The sequence below is a fragment of the Crinia signifera genome, chromosome 8 (assembly GCF_055691185.1).
Source record: "Crinia signifera chromosome 8, ASM5569118v1, whole genome shotgun sequence".
Classification (NCBI taxonomy): domain Eukaryota; kingdom Metazoa; phylum Chordata; class Amphibia; order Anura; family Myobatrachidae; genus Crinia; species Crinia signifera.
The window spans coordinates 54,841,925-54,864,833 of NC_139224.1; the positions used below are offsets into that span (position 1 = coordinate 54,841,925).

A 22,909-nucleotide genomic window follows, 5' to 3' on the forward strand; every position below is an offset into this window, starting at 1 on the left:
AATTTGATATCAAATATTAGTAGTACAGGTATCTGGTTCTTTCTGAGATCTATATGTAGTCTTTAGTTACATAATATATTATTGGCTACCATTAGACTGAGGGCTGCCATTTGTTGTTAACCTTTATTCTCTCAGCGTAGTTAGGAGGATCACAAGGACATTCCATCAGACAGAAGTGTAACCGGTGTGCCTTGTAACCTGCCTCTTCCATAACTCTGTACAACGGTATTACAGGGTACACCATTTACAAGCGATGGGCGCAAGTTGATGATGTTTGTAACTTGTTCATGTTATGCGATATAGCTCTGCTGTAATTCTCTGTAGTTTGTGCATATGTGCCTATCGCTGAGATTTGCAATGCCTTCTTAAAGCACAATGTCAGGAAACATTGGAGTGTACAGTATACTGTATATCTGTTTACACATAGTGCATTGTTAGAATTATTAAACAAGTACTGTATTTGTCTTTTTCAGGTATACAGAAGTGACTAAAAGCTTACGGTAATTAATACATTTTATTCATATAATAAATGTCATCAGCCTAAATGATTTTATTGTATTAACTAACATTGTCATTTTTATGCATTGTTACTGGTGCTAAGACACCTGCTTGTATGAAATAAATTAATTCTTATATTACATAATATCCCTTTCAGACAATCGCAAAAATCCAGGGAATTTTCACATGCATAATCCCAGGACTAGCGTATGTCTAAATGGCTGTACCTGGGATTTTAGACTACAAAAATTCTGGGTCCTGCGCAGCTGCTATGGACCCGGGATTTTTAAAAGTTTGGGATTGAACCGGGTTTACATTCCCAGGTAATATATCTGAAATGGGTATTATTTGTTTGTGGAACTTGCATATCAGTTTTTATATATATATAGTTTATCTTGAATTCTAATTTGTACTTTGGTGCATACTGTATACAATTTAGAGCAGCAGTTCTCAAACTGTGTCTCCTGACCCCAAAGTGGGTCCCGACCTTCTCAGCATGGGACTCGCGACTCCATGTTGCTGACCATCAGACTGATGACGTTTCTAATCTCAGTCAGTGATTCAAGGAGTCTTAAAAATCTGTTGAATTGTCTGTTATTTTAGACTCCTCCCATCATACTGTGACTCCACAATGCTGCCATGTATGTGCTGTCTGCTGACCACACATGTGATGTGATGACCTTCTGCAGTAACTTTTTGGGGTCCTGTCATTATTTGTATTGTCTGATGGGGTCCCAGAGCAAAATAGTTTGAGGACCACTGATTTAGAGAATAAAACTAGATAAATAATATTATCACCACACGTTCCCTCCTGTAATTGCACAGAGGAGCACCCTGTTGTTATTCTGTATGTTTCAACACAACAGAAAAACCCATAACCATGAAACACACCTAGAGCACATTCCATAAAAAAGATCTCCTATATGTGCTCAGTATTTACAAAGAGCAAACTGTTCTGAACACTTCAACTGTTCCAGGTTACGAATAAGATATATATATATATATATATATATATATATATATATATATATATATATATATATATATATAAAAGCCAATAATCCAATCGCGCTGTACAGACTAAAGAACCTTTTAAGGTTGGCTGCCTTACCACAATGTCCCCAGAGGGTTAGGAGACAATTACAACAATAATAACACCCACTTATGGTATGGCGCCTATTAAAAACGGAAAACAGTCCATAAATATGTAGATCCAATGTCAAGTGAAGCCAACAACGTGTATTCATCCAGAACTTGTTTATTAATCTTCAAGTTGTCACTGGAAACATGTTATACTTCCCAACGCGTTTCGTTAATCAAGACTTCATCAGGGGAAACAATGTAAAAGTCTTCAATGAGTAAATTGTGTATGCCAGATGCTTCTGGACAAAAGGTTGATGTCTCCTATTGTTTATTAGGAGGTGATCCAATATCGTGTGTGGTGAATTATTTTGTGTAGTAGTCGATGTGCATTCGATCATATGTCGATGCGATACCAATAAAGAATTAGGGACTGCTTAGCCTCCCCCGTAGTTCTATCCCAAATGGGACCAATGGAAATGATGTGGTGATCACTCTTCAGAACAAAACCACTGGCATCAATATCTCTCACTCTGATGTATTTCTCCAACTGGGCAGTCAGTTGCCTTCCCCAGTTGGAGAAAGACATCAGAGTGAGAGATATTGATGCCAGTGGTTTTGTTCTGAAGAGTGATCACCACATAATTTCCATTGGTCCCATTTGGGATAGAACTACGGGGGAGGATAAGCAGTCCCTAATTCTTTATTGGTATCGCATCGACATATGATCGAATGCACATCGACTACTACACAAAATAATTCACCACACACGATATTGGATCACCTCCTAATAAACAATAGGAGACATCAACCTTTTGTCCAGAAGCATCTGGCATACACAATTTACTCATTGAAGACTTATACATTGTTTCCCCTGATGAAGTCTTGATTGACGAAACGCGTTGGGATGTATAACATGTTTCCAGTGACAACTTGAATATTAATAAACAAGTTCTGGATGAATACACGTTGTTGGCTTCACTTGACATTGGATCTACATATTTATGGACTGTTTTCCGTTTTTAATAGGCGCCATACCATAAATGGGTGTTTTATATATATATATATATATATATATATATATATATATATACATATATGTTTACCAAAACTCAATACTCATACTTGCCTACTTTTAAAAACTAGTTTCAGGGAGATTATAGTTGGTAATAGAATTTTGCAAAGCATCACAATGAGGGGGCATGTCATGCTCCTCCCAACGGGCTTGTCTAGTTCCATATATGGAGAGATTGTGAAAAGAGATTGTGAACGTGGCACCTAGAAGCGTGGGTGTGTACTGCTACATCTCAGAGGAATCTTTTAAAATGACTAAGATCCAATGTAGATGAGCCCCAAAGCAGTTAGTAAGAGCTACTATACTTGGTAAAGTGCTGGGAAATGGTGCTGATGATTCAATGTAACTGTATCTATCTCTCATTCCTTTTTTTCCCCAAAAAATGTAACAGTGTAATATTGGCTAGTTGAAATGAGGGAGATTGGTAGACTAATGAGGGAGAGAGGGAGATTGCTGCTATTTCAGGGAATCTCCTGCAGAATGCAGGAGGGTAGGCAACTCTGTCAATACTTGTTACTTTGCCTGACATGCTTATATTTTGTTCTCAAGCTGTTGTCTAATTGAGTTTTAGGGGGGTATTCAATCTTCGGGTCACGGCAGACGAGCTTGCTCGCCTGCCGTGACCCAGTCCCGTTCTCGGTCAGCTCGACCGAGAACATGCAGGCGGGATTCAATGTCCCGCCTGCAGCGGGGCGAGAAGGGGGCGTGGCCGCGAGTTGCGGCCGGGAAGTGACGAGCTGCAGCCGGCAGCTCGTCACTTCCCGGCTGTTCTCGGCAGAACGAGCCCGACAGCTAGAGATGTCGGGCTCGTTCTGACAGGAAACCCTGTTCAATGCTGTCGGGGAAGACAGCATTGAATAGGGCCCGTCGAGCATCTCCACCACGGGAGATGCTCGACGGCGATTGAATCTCCCCCTAAATGTGATTCTAGCGTTTGAGTAAGACTTGAGACATCAGTTATTTGTATTTGTTTACGCTTGTGCTCATACATTATACTACTAAAGTAAATAAATAAATTGTTTATATGCAAGGATATGTGTGTGTATTATATGTAAGCTTCTTATCATCAATATCTACATTGTGATTTTATTTTACATGCTGTATATCTTAACCCTTTGAGTGCCAACATCTTTGTGAAAGATGTGCAAAAAATCCACAGAAACATTCCTCCTTTGTTATATAAATTCAAATAAAAAAATGTGTAAAAAAAAAGATAATATTTCCCATATAAGATAAAAATTACAGGTCATTATAATGAATTAAAATGTTTGCTTGGCAATTTTCACACCTACTTTGACAAATCTACGTGGCACCCAAAGGGATAAAAGACCAAAGTAAGACCAAATTCCTCTCATCCTTAGCTCTCGTGACTACAGTAAGACCAAATTCCTCTCATCCTTAGCTCTCGTGGGTTCCAAAGCTGTAAATGAATTCTCAGCGTTCCTGCACAGCCCAAATATTATTTCTTGTTAGTGGGGACCAAAAATAATACTCTTTACAGAAACCATGGTACTTGTGAGTTATCCGGGCGTCCGATTTTTAAATCGGGTCGGATCGGGACATCGCATCGCATCGCATGCGACCATCGGATGCGATGCGATGACCCGATTTTTCCATAGGAATCAATGTTAAAATTGACTGAGTCCATTTTAACATGGAATTCAATAGGAAAAAGGGTCCTTTTCATACCCCTACTATCCAAGTGGGCATGGAGTTGGATATAAACCTGTGGCGAGCGTAGCGAGCCACCGAGCCCGAAGCGTGGCGAGCGTAGCGAGCCCCGCGAGGGGACACGGAATACCGTCCCCTCGCGGGGCTCGCTTCGCTCGCCACGCTTCGGGCTCGGTGGCTCGCTACGCTCGCCACAGGTTTATATCCAACTCCATGCCCACTTGGATAGTAGGGGTATGAAAAGGACCCCTTTTTCCATAGGAATCATTTTAACATTGATTCCTATGGAAAAATCGGGTCATCGCATCCGATGGTCGCATGCGATGCGATGCGATGCGATATCGCATCGCATCGCATCTGATTGTATGCCTTAACTTAAGGCATACAATCAAAAAATCGGACGCCCGGATAACTCACAAGTACCGAAACCATTAATAAGTCCAGAGATGGGGAGGAGATCATGGATTTCCCTCCTCAAGGCTGCTATTCAGGAGGAGCAAGTGTTAGACTGTGGAGTCAGAAGGGGCCCAGAGGCACCAATGAGTACGACATGCTCCTGATATTTATGTATAGGAGAGAGATGTGGTGTGGTGTGGTCTTAGCAGTATGTAGGAGATATGTAGGTATGCAGAGAGATCTGGGAACCATGTTGGTATGTCCGAAGGAAATCACACATATAAGTACCTTTGACAGAGCTTCTGTGCATGCTCTTACACAGCTCATTGCCACATTTCTGTGTCCATGAGGCCTTTAGGCAGAGAACAGGGGTTCAAGAAGGTAGGAGCCCTAAACCATTTAATTTCTGATGACAGCCCTGGCTCCTGATACTGCCTTATATAATAATACAGCCACACAATTGCGCAATAAAGCTTGGTTCAAAACAAGAGGTTTCACTATTCCTCTTGAAATAATCATATGAATAGAAAGTGTTAAACCAATAGGTGCTAACTGGGTTACTCCACAATAACATTATACACATACTCATATAAAAATCTGGTAGGAATGTTTTGAAATAAATTGCTTTAGAAAAAAACCTTGAAAGAATGTCCTCTTGTTTGGAGAAATCTTGGGGCTGGAAAAAGTTGCTTGAAGTTGGACGTTACAGTGTACAAAATTCTCCAGGAACTTGGCCAATGTAATGGTACAGATGGAGCCGGCCTCATTTTTGCAGGGGCTGGCGATACTAGGGGCCACCAGCGGCCAGCTCTCGCCAGGGGCGCTCGCGCGCCCCGTTGCTGCGGAGCCGGCTATGGGTCCCGGCCACCTCCCCCAGTGTCCCTCACCGCCCCGCCATCCCCCTATCCCTGCCCGTCTCCCTGAAGTGGAGACGGGCAGGGACCCCCAGTGGCGCTGTCCTGAAACATGCGTCCCAGTCAAATGGAGCAACTCGGCACCGGCGATCAAAAGCGGAGACATTCTGGTGATCCCTGGCTAAAGAAGAGAGGCGCTCCATCTGTATATATTCAGGGGTAGAGGGCCTGGACTGTACACCCTAGCTACTAATAAAGGGACGTGCTATCTAACTGATACTGTGGGGGGTATTCAATCCTCTGCCGCTATTTCCGGTGGGGGAAAAAATGGTGGGTGCCTATTCAATGCTGTCTTTCCCGACAACATTGAGCAGGCATCTCGGCAGAACAGACCCGACTTTAGAAGCAGTTGTGCCTGTTCTGACAAGAACGGCCATGGATTGTCGAGCTCCCAGACGTATCTCGGCGTTCCACGGGTGTATCTCGTGGCCACGCCCCCGTTTTTGGTGCTCGCCAGGCGGGACATTGAATCCCGCCTGCCGAGATACAGTCAAGCGGGCCGAGAACGGGATCGGGTCACGAATGTCGGGCTGGCCCGGCAGTCGTGATCCGGGATTGAATACCGCCCTTAGTATTACAACATAGAAACAGGATGGCAGGTGCACCATATATCAATTTTTTTTTGTATGTAATATATGAGGTTTTTGGCTTAGTATTGGCCAATATTATAAGCCTACCCACCACTCATCAAGGTGATATCATCGGACAGGTCCCTAACATTATAGGGGTTGACCCCTGGGGTGCAGAGCACCTCCATTTAACATTCTTATGACTTTGTTTTTTATATATGTAACACTTATATGTAACACAACTATTTTTTCACTTTTTATAACACTTAACACCAAGCAGCCATTTCCACTTTTCTAACACTGCACTTCAACTTTATTTTTTTACTACAGGTTGAGTATCCCGTATCCAAAATGCTCGGGACCAGGAGAATTTTGGATAACGGATTATTCCGTATTTCGGAATATTTTAATATTTCAATGATGTATTTTTAAGTATCTTGCATTTATGCTGTATAAACACATAATATACACACAAATATATTTTATTACCACATAAAATACACACAAACATATTTTAATTGTTCAAAAAACAAGGTTTCAAAACGTGAAACAAAATGTGTGTACTATCTCAGCACTGAATTTGAATGCCAAGCAATCATTGTCTTGCACATATATAGTGCCAGTTACATATCATGTCCCCAGTGATGCTGTTACAAATGTCCCCAGTGAGTTTTGAGCAAAAAAAAATTTTTTTTTCACTTTCTGGAATGTCCGTATTTCGGAATAATTCGGATAACGGATTTTCGGATACGGGATACTCGACCTGTAATACTCTGATACCTCGCTGCCTTCTCTCTTTTTTTTAACACTAACTCTCTGATACTCCACTTTATCTTTTTATTTGTGTGGTGCCAGTGGGTGGTTTCAATGGGACGGTTTGGGGGTGCGCTGTTTCTACAATGCAATGGTGTGCATCTTTAACAATCCGAATGCAAATCCGATCCGGAGCATCTGATTTTTTATGACTGACCAGAGCGCATTGTACAATATAACAGTTGCCGGCCAGGATGTAATGTTAGTTAAGTTAGAGAGTATCTTGCCAAACTCTATATCATCAGACATAAATTAGAGCTTTGGGAGGAGGGGGGGGGGATTAGTTGTATTCAGCAATGTTGAAAATCAATTAAATATACACAATATCACCAGTGTGTATTTTGTTTAGAGGGAGATAAATCTTTAAGAGCGTGCTCCAGCAGCCAGCCCCTAATGGTACAATGTGCTGTGTACCAGCGACCAGCAATTTCTAGTCAATATGAGTACCTAGATATTCGTAGGCCCCATAGAAAAAGTTTGTAAGTGCCCCTTATTAAGCAACTGATAAATGTATGTAAAACATATTACTTACACAGCAAAGAGCAAACGCAGCGAGCCCCGCGAGGGGACGCAGAATACATGTAAAGTAATCCACGTCCCCTCGCTGCGCTCGGCACGCTTCAGGCTCGGTGGCTCGCTGCGCTCGCCACACTATATGTAATCGACTCCATGCATAGTTGGATAGTGGGGGTATGAAATCACCTATGGGTGACTATACAATGAAAAATCGGGTCTTTACAATGAAAAATCGCATTGCATCCCATCTCATGCCTTAAGTAGTGGCATGCAATGAAAAAATCGGGCGCCCAGTTAGTACATACAGTAAGTACCAAAATCTCTAGTCGCTGATGAAACTGATACACTGAGCAATATATTGCTGAGAGATATTAAGCCAAAATTGCTCAGCAACCATACTGCACCATGGGCCTTATTCTGGTCTGTGCGGCCGGAGCCGAATATGCAGCCAGGACCGTGCGTCCTAAACCCCACCTTCCGTATGGATCGCTCACTCCGTCCGAATGCGGTAAGCCGCTGACCGCACGGAACACGAGTGGATTTCTCATGTATACACCTCCTCCATCTTTGGGAACCTCCCCCATCATTCGATGGTCGCATACCATCGAATGCAGGACCGAGCGGTCAGGCAGCTCCCGCGAGCTCAGACCACTCGGGCATTTCTCCGTGCAAAAGCAGGGATCTGGGCGGGCAGCTGACATCCGGCAATGTCATATGTCCGCCCCCTACACGTGCGTCACGGCCGCATTACCATACGGACGCCCAGCGTTTTCATGGGAACGCCCATGAAACGCGGGGCGTATGCATATGTTAATGAGGCCAAACAGCCCTTCACGCCCCTCTCCTCCCCCTGTTCGTAGTGTAAACAATTCATGCGGAATTTGGACCTATGTCCCTTTCGCACATGCGCAGATATGCCTCTGCACATGCGCAAACACAAAACATCGGCGGAACGAACGCACGCGGACATATCCGCACCAACCAGAATAAGGGCCCATGTGTACACACCTTTACACTGTTTGTCTGGGAAACATTGTTTTAGCTATTTTGACAGAAATAACTGCATCTTGCATTTTATGGGTTATAGATAATGTTACAAATGTGTATTTGTTAGGAATGTGCTGTAATTGGGTGCTTGGAATTGATTTTGAGCATTCCAAGCACAGCTCACCCACAAAACTATCACTAATTATGTTAGACTTTCTGCTGAGTTCTATATTTGACATGGACAAAACATTTGGATCCAACTTCTACAGACAGCTCATATTCGGAGCAGAAAACCTCTGACTTTTAATGAACTTGAATGCTATTACATTAGTCCACTTTGGAAAATGTCCGATTTTTGCAGAAGAATTGGACATTTCCCAAAATCGAATCAAAACTCCGATTACATCCCAGTCAGAATTCAGTGATTCTGTGATTTTTAGTTCTGGAAAAAGCATGGTACATTTTACATTGGTATTACATAAACAAATGATTGGAATATGAGGAGACCAAAATGTCCCAAAACAGACTCAGCATGGGGCAGTATTCAATGCCCCAGCGAGGATGGCTTAATTTCTACGAGGAAAAGCCATCCTCGCCATCAAACCCTGTCGCCGTATTCAATGTTAGGGAAAAATCCTCGCTGTGAGAGGTCTCCGAGGATCCCTTTAAATGGTGATGATCGCTGCAAATGCAGTGAGTCCGGGGCGAGTTAGGGAATCAGCGAGGTGGAGACGGCGAGTGAAGGGAATGGAGTTGAATACTTAGACAGTGAGCTATCGGCACTGCTCACCATCATAGCTCAACGTCAGGTGCGCCACCTCAGCGATGTTATTGCATATGTACTAACATATGCAATTAGCATCACAATGTGGGATGCGATAATTTGGTCTACAGCTTGATGGTCGACAGTCATTAGGTCAACACCATTAGGTTGATATGGGAAAAGGTCAACATAGTTCTAGGTCCAAAGGTCATTAGTTTGACCAGTCATTAGTTCGACAGTGTCTAGGTCGACAGTCAAAAAGTCGACTGGGTTTTTCACTGTGTTTTGAGCCGACATGTGCCGACAGGTGGTATTTCATGCCCTATCATCCACTAGGGCCTTGATGGCTAACCTATGACATGCGTGTCACTCGTGACACACCAAGGCACTTCAACTGACACGGAATACAAAAAAGAGAAGAATATAGAATAATAACTGCGCACAAGAAACTGCTGCCTTTGGCCAACCAGGAGACTACCACATCTCAATACAATCCACACAAGTACAAGAGGTGGTCATAGTTGCTGTTTCCCCAAGGTGTTATAAAATCGAAGTTGATGAAGTCCCCAACATGTTAAATGGACTTCCCACTGATGGCTGTCCTTCGGTCCCGCCTTTATATATCTCTCAATACTGATAACTGACCTGGGGTGCAGGCCCTATGTACACATAAGGGTTTCTTTTTCCGTATCACATTAGCCAGATTCGGTATTGGTATATAGAACAGCCTTCATGTATCATATATTCACAGGCTTACTGACCTGTATTAGAAGCCCTATATTCACATATGGGTTTCTTTGTATCTTCTACAACCACTCAGATTAAACCAGGTTGCCATCAGGGCGCCCCTTGTTAATAGCACTCAGCTAGGGTAAGAACCCTATGTTCACCAAAAGGTTTCTTTGTTCGGCTATCTCCCATCAAATGATTCAGGAACAGGTTAGATCCACTTCTTCATGTACAAAAAGTTTTTATTTCCAATATACAATTGCGGTAAAAATTGTTTTAAAATTACATAAACGCACAATAAAAACAAAAATCAAAAATCAAGAACAGCACCTGGAGACTGTTTGAGGTTCCTTACATTCCGGATAGAAGGATCCCCAAACAAATTAAGATGGAGAAATTGCTGAAAGAAAACAAACAGCCAGTCTCAGCAAGCAGTCCAGGTTGGTTCCGCCACAACCAACATGTTTTGGGCTGCACTGAGCCCTTTCAAGGTGTGGAGATGGTGTGCAGGTAACCGGTATTTATACCTTCTACCAACAATGATCCTTCCTGGGTGTAATCAAAACTTGGAACAGATTTCCAACAACCATTCCAATATCAATAACATACATACAAATTACCAATACATATCATATTACCAATATACATAGCCTTCTAATCTAGTCTACATACTTCATCAATATAGTAAGTACTATTTATCATAAAAAATAGGATACCATAAATCCAGGTTTTTGTAATAGCCGCCAGCCGCTCAGGAGTTTTCTAATGATCACTGCGTCCACATGCGTCTCGGCAGAAGTGCGTCACCTGCACTTCCGGTGTATGAAACGTGGAACTTCGGGTATTTGACCCGCGGCAGTTTATTACCAATATTCCGATTGCATTGCTAGGGGGGTATCCACCATGGTATTTGACCCGCTGCAGTTGATTACCGATCCTCCGATTGCATTGCTAGGGGGGTATCCACCATGGTACAAGTTACAACATTTTTTAGAAAATCCACTTTCAAACCTTATAAGCAATTATTATTGCAGCAGTATTGCTCTCAGATGGATGTGCAATTAAATCTGTGACCGTCCATTTAAAGTATTGTGATAAAACAGAAGAGTTTGAGAACATATTTGTACTGCAATCAGATCTGAATAAGGGCCACAGTACGGGACCGCTGAATGATGCTTAATAAGTATATTGGCAGGCACCTGACTAAATAGTGGACTGGAAGGACTAGCATTGTGTCCTAGTCAATGACAATGGCTACAGCCTTGTTTAGCCTACCAAGTGGTCTAGCTCTAATAGCTAGGAGGAGAGTAAAATGTTTCAAAGCCCAGCACAGGTGCAACTTATTACTACAGGGACGATAAAATTAAGAGATCAACGTTGGAATAGTATAAAAATGATACACAGCAGTACTGTAGTTCATATTCAGAAAAGACTGCAAATCTTGACACTACCTATTAAACATATTGCACATACACCCAATCAAAAAAAGAAAAAAAATATTGATATCTCTGGTGCCTTTTAGCAGGAAAAAAAAGTTTATATTAAAGTTTTTTTTAACCTATTTACATGTGATCTGAAAATTTCACTTGATATGATGAAGTTAAATATAGCAGTCTGAGCTTTCAATATCTTTACATTGTCTTTCAATATCTTTACATTGTTGCCACAAGGTAAAAGGAATTAGGTTGGTACAAGTCCTATATTCTGTGCAGTGGCCTCAGTTTCCCTAGCCCATGCATCACTATTCTGTGAAGAAGGTCAATAAATCACACGGGCATGAGCATTTGTCTCATTTCATTTTTTCATTTGCTATAATTCTATTATGATTCATCTCTGTATTGTTTCACAGATTATTGTAGGATGTGTCTTTTGTGGTTTATAATAATGGTTGTTGAAAGACTGCATCACATGTAAATGTAAATAGCCAACAGGAAAAATCACTGCTAAATAAAGCAAACATTTTTACCTTACCGTACCGTGCTATACGTTTAATTGTTATTATGATTTATGATGATACACAACCAATCAGTCTAAATCATTGGTTCTCAAACTTGGCTCTCATGACCCCACACAGTTCACGTATACCAGGTCACACAACAGGTGCACTCATTACTGACTGACACATTTTAAAAGATCCACAGGTGGAGCTAATTATTTCCCCTGATTCTGTGAGGAGACCTGCAAAACATGTACTGTGTGGGGTCCTGAGAACCTGTGGTCTAAATGTATGTGCCAATGATGAACTTCTGCTGTCACACTGTAATACCAAAATCTGACCTCTCCGCTGTCCGTGGATAGTAGTGAGTTGTCCTTTCTGACAATAATCTCAACATGACTGTAGATCATGGGTCTTCAACCTATGGCCCTCCAGATGTTGTGAAACTACATGTTCCAACATGCATTGCCACATTTTTTCCTATAAGAGCATGCCAAAACTGTCAGGGCATGCTGGAAAATGTAGTTCCACAGCATCTGGAGGGCCACAGGTTGAAGACCTGTGCTGTAGATTCTGTAGCCCATTTAGTGCAGCAAAGAGCCCATTTAGTGCAGCAAAGGGAGTTTGTGTTTGCGGGGAGGAGGAGACAGCTATGCTGAAGAGGTAAAGGGTGAATATCTGCAGATTTCATTCACTCAGTATTGGTAAGGAAAGAATGGTTTCCAATTTTCATGCTTACAATTTAATTTTGGATTGTTATTCAATAAATGAGATAACATGACTTCAACCAGTGGACCATTCTGCACACTCCATTGGGCATCCTTGCATTGGGAAATGGCAGGCATTAGGCCAAGCAAAGAAGGGGTGGGGCCAATGTTCCCTCTAATTTTACAAAGGCTGTGTGCGGCAAAAGATTTCGTCTGTGCAACTTTGGAAGGAAATTTTTATTTTTGTGCGTCACTTCTATATATAACTGAAAAACGACGTTCAGCATTTGTGTTAACTTTTCTTCAAAATGATATTAAAACATTCAAAACATTTAAACATTCAAAACACAGCACATGATGTAGTTAATGGGTGAAACATACATTAATTTAGTCCACAACTGCAAAAAGGGGACCACTGCTGCTTTGTGCGCTCTGTTGTAATGTCTGTGCACATGCTCGGCGAGTTGTGTGCACGTGCACAAGCGCACAGCTTAGAGGGAACACTGGGTGGGGCTTAGTGAGGAGTTGGCTGTGATGCTAAAATCTTACCGGGGGGGTGGGCACATTGCTGTCACTAAGCCATCAATGGTGCAAAACCACTGAATCTATTTCATCCTACACCCCAAATGTTCCTGATCTAAAACATACTGTACCTCCAAACACATCAGGAATGATCTATCAGCCAAACCCCACCCATATCTGCAGAATCCTAGGGATGACAAATCATATGTTTAGCATCATTGTTGCCATCAACACATGGCCAAGGATGTAACAACACCAGCTACAAAACATAGATGTTCTGGGACAGTGTTTGATCTGTCTGGGGGTTATGAAGGGTAACATCACTAATGGAAAACATCAGCCTCTCAACATCAACCTGAAAACACTGATGTGTGCAAACCTCCAATATTTGATTCTCATTCCCACCCAGATCTGCTCACTTTCACCAAGAAACCAAGATTCTACCATTTTGTAGGCATTGTTTGCCTACATCATATACTGATATACTATAGCTCAATACACAAAAACTACAGTATCCTTCTTTTTCTTGGGTGCAGAGAGAAATTAAATAAAAAAGTTTTAAAAAAATGTATCCTTTCCAAGACTGTCGCATGGACTGTGTTGTATAAACTCCTGAGAAATTATTAGCGTCAATGAGTTTATATACTGAAGATCTGGAAGGCACAGTGATGTCGTGTATAATACGGGATTGGCAAAGGAAACAAAACCAAGGTCCCTTTTAAATCTCAAATTATCATTGTTTCAAATACATATACATGCTAATGGCCTGATTATGGTAATTTACTGATTAGAATTGCTATTGGAGACCTTTTATAAGCCAATTCCCCAATAACTTGAACAGTACAATAGCTATTATTGGCATGACAAGTTAGCTTTAATGACTCATATATTTCTGCCAGACATTGAATTTGCTCGGATATATTTTTTTCATGCTTTATATCATAATGTAATTAATACTTGAGTCTGACAGAATGCAGTTAACCCTTTCAAGTCCAATGTCTAGTCAGGCTCAACAGCCCTAGCACTAATAGCAGATCCAATTTATTTATTTATTAATTAACAGTTTCTTATATAGCACAGCAGATTCCGTTGCACTTTACAAAAGGAGACAGTGATACAACAAACAAAGTATTTACAGACAGTCAAAAGGTAGGAGGGCCCTGCTCGCAAGCTTACAATCTATAGGGAAATAGGCATTGATAAATAAGGATAGATACTGTGGGTGACATTCTATGGGATGAGATAAATGCGCACCACATCGCCGCTATTCGCCCTTTTTCAAATCGCACTTTTCAGTCATAATTCGCATATTTAATGTGATGCGCTTTGGAGGCTGAAAAGTGCGAAGAGGTGTGAGTTGCGGCGAAGTGGTGCGATTTTAAGTCACAAAAAAGTGCGAGTTCTTCCGCCGGTCATGTGCGAATTTTGGACCAACCGGAGTGCGATTTACAAAACTGTCTCCGCATGAGTAAGAACCCCCCAACCTATTGGCCCATCTCTGTCCCCTCCATTATGCATCACACCCCCTATATAAAGGGGCATTGGCGCCATTTCACTCTTTGATAGGAAGTAAGGAGCATGGAGAGGAGCAGTGGCAGTGTGATCATTAGAGGAAGAGGTGTTGGTGGCAGAGTGAGGAGTGGCAGAGGGAGCAGTGGCAGAGTGAGGAGTGGCAGAGGGAGCAGTGGCAGAGTAAGCAGTGGCAGCAGCCAGCCAAGTGGGAGAGCCAGCAGTGTGGAAGGCAGCATGGCCACAGCAAGGCCAGCCCCAGGCCATGCCCTGGGCGTCCAGCCCCAGCAGGAGGAGGTGGAGGATCCGCTGGCATCCCCATCCTACAGCCAAGACCTTGACCATACCCCACAGCAGCTGCAGGAGGGCCACATGTCAGAGGTGGAGGAAGATGGTGGTGAGGAGGAGGAAGACACTGGCATGGAGGAGGAGGGGTACATGGCTGGAGTTGAAAATGAGGAGGAGGAGGTGGAAGCTGGCCGCACAAAAAGTGGCCGAAAGGTCAGTTTTTCATATGAGAAAAATGCAGCACTTGTCCGGGCTATCCTGCCAGTGTTTGACCGTTTGCTTGGCAAATCTCACCACAAGACCACTGCACAGCGCAAAAGGGCTATGTGGAAGGACATCACCCAGGCGGTGAACGCTATCAGTCAGCACAAACGCCTGGTCCGCAATGTGAAAAAGAGATTCAACGACATCAAACAGCAGTTGAAAAGTAAAATGGCCATGGAGTTGGAGGAGGCCACCAAGACTGGAGGAGGAAGCCCCACCACTGTGTGCTACAATTTGTATGAGGTGAAGCTGAAGCGCATCATACCCCCTGAGGTCCTGCCTGGCATGCACGTGGCGGATACTGATAGGCCGCAAACGCCATCCAGAGCTGGTAAGTGTGACCCCATGCAAACTTAAACATACATGCCAATGTTTTATAACTATAATGTTCACTTGTATTGTTATGCTAAGTAAAGTGCTGCTGTGGAACTACATAGCCCAGCAAGGTCATGCACAAGAAATTGCATGCTCCTACTTTCAAATTGCTCATAATGCTGGGCCCTGTAGTTGTACTGCTCATATTGTTCAACACTGTAACATTCTATCTAGCAGCCTAACATGTATGTGGCCAAAAACACAGAGGTGTACTGGTGGTTTAGCTGCCATGACTACATACCACCGATTATCCAATAGTTGTCAAAAAATGTTGTCAAAAAATGTGGTGAAGAAATAATGCAGTCCAAATCCAAAGGAAATATTGTCCATTATAGTCATTTCAATGCATGGGTTTTGTAAATGCTTATCCATTGTAAGGTCCATAATGGCTGCCCATCTTTCCTTATACAGATTGTCGATCCCGAAGTGCTGCAGCATCCAAGACAAGAAGGCCCGTTGCTGCAGAATCTGCGGAAGCAGGTAAATGAACAAAAAACACCCCATTACACATACAGTACACACACCCATGTCACATCAACAATATCTCACACTACATTCATCTCCTGCTGCTACATTGCAACGGAAATGAATGTCATCTGAGCTAGGCATGTGACTTATTATTAATGTCAATGTTACATGCTGTATCGGGGTACATGTGTAAGTACATAACACCCCTAGTTATGTGCGTCCAGCATCTCAAGCCCTATGTAAAACAGTATAGATGACAGTGTGGCATATATATGCATCAGTACTTACCTCTTCATCTGTATCCACAGGTGCTATACAACTAGGGACCAACCAAACAGATTCTTCAATAATGGTGTTAGACGAAATGGACATCATTCTTGAACCGGTCGAGACCTTTGCAGCAGACGAAGAAATACAGACCTCATCACAGAGTGATCTTCCCCCAAGTGGGGTGTCTCCCAACCCACCCCCACCCACCAACACACCCCATACAGCAGCTTCTGCTTCCCAAGTAGCTAACTCCTTGGTCAATTTCAAGGACAAGCAGATAGAATTCATGGCCTCCCAAAGCCTGCAAATAGGTAACATCCAGGGGTACATGCGTGACACCTTTCTTCAATTACGCAAAATTGCACGTAGTGTACGGGTAGGTGTAGGCACTCATGTGCGCATTGCTAACAGCATTGACACCCGTTTTGCAGATTTAACTTCTGCTGTAAGGGAACAGAATAGGCATATTGGCAGCCTGGCGCAAAGTATAGCTGCACTAAGCCAATCATGCACAGCGCAGACCAATGCCTTAATAGGTATGCAGGCCCAAATACAGCAGCTGGAAGCCAATGTGGGAGGTGGCGCAGCATCAACCCTCAGCAGTGTATCCAGCACCCCAATAAGTGGCTCCCCCACTTCCCCACCCCGGCGGAGTGTTAGGACCCGTGGTGGCCTTGGTGCAGGTTCTAGAAGTGGTGTAGGGTTGCCTGATGCTGGCAGAAGGTAGCTCATATATATGTTTGTTCATGTTGTCAAATCCCAAACATCTTGTAACATGCCCCCACAGTTGTTATCTTTCACTAGCAAAAATGCAGATTGCGTCTGAAAAAGTAGGCAGAAGTAAAAATGTCTAACCGCATACCATTGTGTTTGTGTCTTTTTATAAAAACCAATTATTGTGTGAATTCTAACATATTGTAATGGTATATGACAATGGGATTGCACTAAAGTAGTGTGGGGTAACTCCATGGCCGGCAAAGGTTGTGGATCTACATATTCCAGCAGGCTCTGACACTCATGGTTTGGACTGTAATGGTTGTAGTGTGTCAGGGCATGCTGGCACATGTAGTTCCACAACACCAGTGAGACATTTTTGACTGCAAACTTCATTCATACATGTATCAAATGTACTTACAAGCTAGATACCAGCAAGGGATAGGTCAGCACCACCATCTGCATCCGTTGGGCACTGTGTATTAGGCCAAATGTGGGTGGAAACAGATGGTATTGGTCAATAATTTGTTTATGAGTACACTTACACCACAGGTACATTTTGGAGTACTGGGCACATGTGCTTACCAGAAAAGTAACGGCTGATGATGTATGTCCGGCACAACTTCTTTAAAGCAAGTAACACTTGAGTAAAATGTTTAGAGAAAGTGGCCTGTGATACCCCCAAGGCCCATGAGGTCACAGACTGAGTGGAGCCTGTGGCCAAATAGTAGAGGGCACACATTAATTTGTGCTGACCAGACACTGCATAGTTGGCTCCCCCAAAAGGGTCCAAATCATCTCTCACCTGCTCATATAAGTCCAACAGGTTAATGCGGTTCAGCGTAACCATCCCCACAACCTGTTGATCCGAGAGGGAGTCCAGGTACAGGCGAGTACGATACATACGTGGGGTACGCAGTAGTCGGGGGGCTTCCAGGATCTGGTGTGCAGCTTCCTCCCTCCTGCGCAGCTCCTCCAAATGGGCCACATCACAGATAAGCAACTCCAAAACAGTCTGCAAAATCTCCATGTCTGAAATCCTCACAGGTGTCCTTAATGATGTTGCGGTTTATGTAGGGATGTTTGTGAGTGAAAATGAGGGCACCTGTGGTGAAATTAACCATGTGTGCACTTGACCAAAATGAGTTCTGGGCCAAATCGCCAAACATAACCTGGTCTGAAATAAGTGCGATTATTAGACACCTAAAAGTGCGATTTGCGAATGCGCATTGCATTAAATAAGCGAGTTGTATACTTTTCTATACGAAAACATCTGGATGCGATAAAAATGCGAATTAATTTCGCACTTTTGGTCCGCATGCCTTAACGCACATAATATGCGATTTCAGTCCCTTAGCGCACCCTATTAAATTGGCGATTTGACGGAAAAATGCGATGTCGCCATTTTGTTGACTAATTAACGCCAAAAAACGCAAATCTCATCCCATAGAATGTCACCCTTCATTCTTTATTGCACCGATTCCACCAGAATGCAAGGTTCCATGACTGGTTCTGGAATTTGATAAGCTTGCCTGAAGAGATGAGTTTTCAGGGAACGTTTATAGGTTTGGAGACTGGGGGAGAGTCTTATTAGGCTTGGGAGGGCATTCCACAGAGTGGGTGCAGCCCGAAGAAAGTCTTGCAATTGGGAATGGGAGCAAGTAATGAGTGTGGATGAGAGACGCAGATCTTGGGAGGACTGTAGAGGTCTGGTTGGAAGATACTTTGAGATAAAAGATATGTACGTTGGTGTCGTTTGGTTTATGGCTTTGTTTGTAATGGTGATCCACTTGAAAATAAGAACATTAACATCGTTCAACATTCAATGCAGACCTCTTTTGACTTTAAAAAAATACAATTAATTTAAACAGACTGTTTGAATTGCAAAAGGTTAAAGGAATTACATTAATAGTGGAACATTTCAACCAATTTTCAATTTTTTTCTCACTTACAAATGTAACTGTAAAAGCAAATAACTGACTATTTCACCAGATTCAGGAGTGGCCGCAGATCGTGCACAGCTCCGGTTTTGCCAGATTCACAAGTGTAAAAATATACAAGTGGGAATTTAAGCATCTGTCATCTGAAGAAGTTCTCTGATGACTCTGCTATAGAGGGCTTTATCGTAGATGGGGACGATGGAGAGTACAGAGAACTTTTGCAGAACTTTCCTATCTGGTGTCAGGGGAACCATCTTCAGCTTAACACGGGAAAGACTAGGGAGTTGGTAGTTGATTTTAGGAAACGCCATCATACTCCTCCAACACCGGTGAAGATTCAGGGAGTGGATATTGAGATTGTAAAATCTTATAAGTACCTGGGTTTTCACCTGAATAATAAACTGGATTGGCCTGATAATTCTGCTGTTCTGTATGGGAAGAGGCAGAGCAGACTCTGGGGCAGATGTATTAAGCCTTAACAAGAGATAAATGCAAGGGTGATACGGAGAGATAAATGCCCAGCCAATCACCTGCTAACTGCCATGTTACAGGCTGTGTTTGAAAAAAGTCAGTAAAGAGCTGATTGGCTGGACGTTTATCTCTCTTTATCACCCTTGCATTTATGTCTTGTTAAGGCTTAATACATCTGCCCCACTAATTGCTGAGGAGATTGAGGTCCTTTGGAGTGCAGGGAGTGCTCCAGAAGACCTTTTTCGACTGTGTGGTGGCATCAGCCATATTCTACGGAGTGGTCTGCTGGGGCAGCAGTATTTCGACTGCTGACAGTAAAAGACTAAACAGACTAGTAAGGAAGGCCGGTTCTGTTTTAGGAATTCCTCTGGATTCTGTATAAGTAGTGGGAGAGAGGAGAATGATCAGCAAGATAACATCCTTATTGGATAATGCATCACACCCACTCCATGGTCTGTAGTAGACCTACATGTTTCTTACTGTAGATTCTAGATTTTATATTGTCTGGACTTTATCATGTGTGTTCTTATGCTATTTTACTCTTATCTGCACTTGAACCTTGCTGTAACAATGCAAATTTCTCTATTGTGAGACAAATAAAGGAATTCTATTCTATTCTATTTCTACTGTGCACTACTGTGGGATGGAATTTTCAAGCTCTGTACTAGTGGACCCAATCTTCTACCATCAGCACACCATTCTGAACACCATCATCGACTCCTGAGCTTCCCCTGCCTGGCGTGGTCTTCCTTGTAACTTTATTAAGATTTTGCCACTGTGACTGATGTGCTGCAAACGAGATCACAGTTGTATGCTGATACACGGCAATGACACTGCCATGTCCCACCCTGAACCATACATGGAACACTAAAGCCATCTCAGGTAATAGCAATGTCATATGCAAATGCATGCGCCATCGCTCTATGGGCCTTATTCAGACCTGATCGCTGCTGTACGAATTTGCACAGCGCATGTATACGGCTCATAGTATGTATGCACAAGGCCTCCCTGCGATGAAATCCTGCTACTTCTTTTCTTCACTGGCTGTTCACAAGGTGATTGACAGGAAACCGGCATTTGGGGTGGTAACTGGCTGTCTACTGGGAGTGTCAGGGAAAATACAAGCCTTCCCAAGCATTTTCAGGGAGGGTGTGTGACGTCAGCTCCGGCCCCGATCAGCCTGATCCTATCACAGTTGCTTAGTCCTGGACTACACGCTGACTGCATATACTGGAAACATTATCTGATGGCAAGCCGCATGGATTTGCAGAGAATCGCTGATGAGGCAACTTTTAGAAAGCCCTGCTAAGCAATTTGCAGGCTTGCACAGGGCGGGCTTTGCCTCTGGCGTGGTGGTGGCTATCTATACACTGATTATCAGCCCAGCGATCACGTCTGAATCATGCACTATGCTTCCTGCATGCACAGATTTCTTCTGGGTTGCACATGCGCAGTTTGCCGATTATCATTGTTGACGTGCATTCTCCAAGCTGCATTTACTTCTTAATCAGTGACATACTGTCACAGGAAATTGAGTCATAAATCGGCTAAACTAGTGAGAATTTGAACCTGGCATACACAAGGACCTCATGAACCTGCTGCTCCTTCTACACGCAGAACCCATCTGTCACAAGTACTCCCCCTCTACAATTAACATTGTGTATTTTATATTCATTACAAGTCTGGACATCATGAAATGTTATATATTAGATTGGTATAATCATGCCAGAACCAGGATCCAGTTTGATGTCCAAGCACAAATTACCAAAAATTGTAATTTCTCTCCAAGGGCCTGTAAAGGAACGCAGGGTTTAATTCACCTGTGATAATAGCGCATAGCGGCGTTTCTGGGTGAAATATGACCTGTCTCAGGCAGCAATACATTTTATGACTTATGATTTTATTTATGACTTTAGTACAAATCCATTATTCAGGAAAGGAACAAGCTGTTAGTTCTCAAAATCTCCCTGATTCAGTAGTGTAGCAGAAGAAACAGGAAGTAGCACTTTGCAATAGTATAATTCAGCACAGGGTAAGCTTTACAGGGGTCTTCCCTCCTCTACTACTAATACCCATTTCAGACACACTACCCAGGATTTTAAACCCGGTACAATCCCAGGTTTTTTAAAATCCCAGGCCCATTGTGCTTGCGCAGGACCCGGGATTTTATTTGACAAAAATCCCGGGTAGAGCTATTCAGACATATGCTAGTCCCGGGATTACAGTATGTGCGTGCATCCCAGGATTTTTGAGTATGTCTGAAAGGGGTATTAGTAACCTGCTTTTCCCCTTCTGCTCCACCTCTTTCCGTCACAGAAAATACTTTTTTTCAGGTCACGAGACGACACTGTTCAGACTAGAAAATCCAACTTTGCCTCTAGTAATTGATCCTTAACTCTGGATTGCTGCCGCTCCGACATTCCGTAGTTTAAAAGTGGATCACTCCTGAGAACCTGAGAAAGGTGGTGTTAGACAGACAGCAATTTTCCAATTTAGCAATTTTCCAATATTATTATTATGGTTCAGCCTCATTCAAGGCTTAAGGTAATTATGAGATAGATGGGGCAGCAGTACCGTGACCCTTGGGTGTGTGATACCTTTTACATTGCCTAGAGAGAAAAGCACCTCTCCGCAGAAGGGCAAACGAAAAGTGCAACGTGCATCACATTATAAGTATTGGATGGGAAGCCCAAGACAGACCACAGGTTCAGAGCTGCTGTAAGAAATCCATTTGTGCAGTACAGAAACAGCTAGCTGGGAATACTAATTAAAATGAGCTCTTTTCATTCCATTTATATTTTCAAAAAGCTCAATCCCTAACATAAATCTCACGTTTCCTTTGCTTTGCAAAGTCAGGTGCACAAACTTTATTAAGTAATGACCTCATTCCAACCATCACCTCACCTTAAGCTTCAGCTGCTTTGCTGCTCTAATGCTGCACATCCCATTGTTAGCGGCTGAAATGTTGGTGACTTTCACACACTTCAAGACCAAAGCTGTTTTTGTATTGTGTATATTTAGTATACGTTTTTCACTAAATGACCTGCTAATTTTAAACACAAATTGAGAGTATTTATGGGCAGGAGTGTATCGAGGGCGATTTTGGGGGAGCACCAACTCCAGGTGTTGAAACTTCAGAGGTCACCGTGCAGGCAGCTGCCGGGACCCTTACCTACTGTGCAGCACCCGTGTAGCCTGGCTCGGCCAGTGCTGGGTTCTTTCCAAATGTAGCCCAGCTTAAGTGTGCACCTACATTAGGTCGCATGGTGTAGTAGTGATACCACAGTTAATGATACCACACATTGGCCCTTATTCAGATCTGACCGCAGTACAAATTTGTTCTCAAAATGGGCAAACCATGCTGCGCTGCAGGTGGGGCAGATGTAACATATGCAGAGAGAGTTAAATTTGGGTGGGGTTTGGTGAAACTGAAA

The 22,909-nt window shown here is 42.9% G+C and overlaps 1 protein-coding gene across 5 annotated transcripts in view; it reads left to right on the top strand.

Annotated features, from left to right (window-relative positions):
• IQSEC1 (IQ motif and Sec7 domain ArfGEF 1) overlaps positions 1-22,909 on the top strand; it is a 781,720-nt gene that overhangs the window by 247,456 nt on the left and 511,355 nt on the right. For all 5 annotated transcript variants that reach the window (XM_083156421.1, XM_083156428.1, XM_083156420.1 and 2 more), the window contains exon 2: positions 474-500. In XM_083156421.1, coding sequence (XP_083012547.1) covers positions 474-500 — 27 coding nt within the window. The remainder of the gene's footprint in view (positions 1-473; positions 501-22,909) is intronic.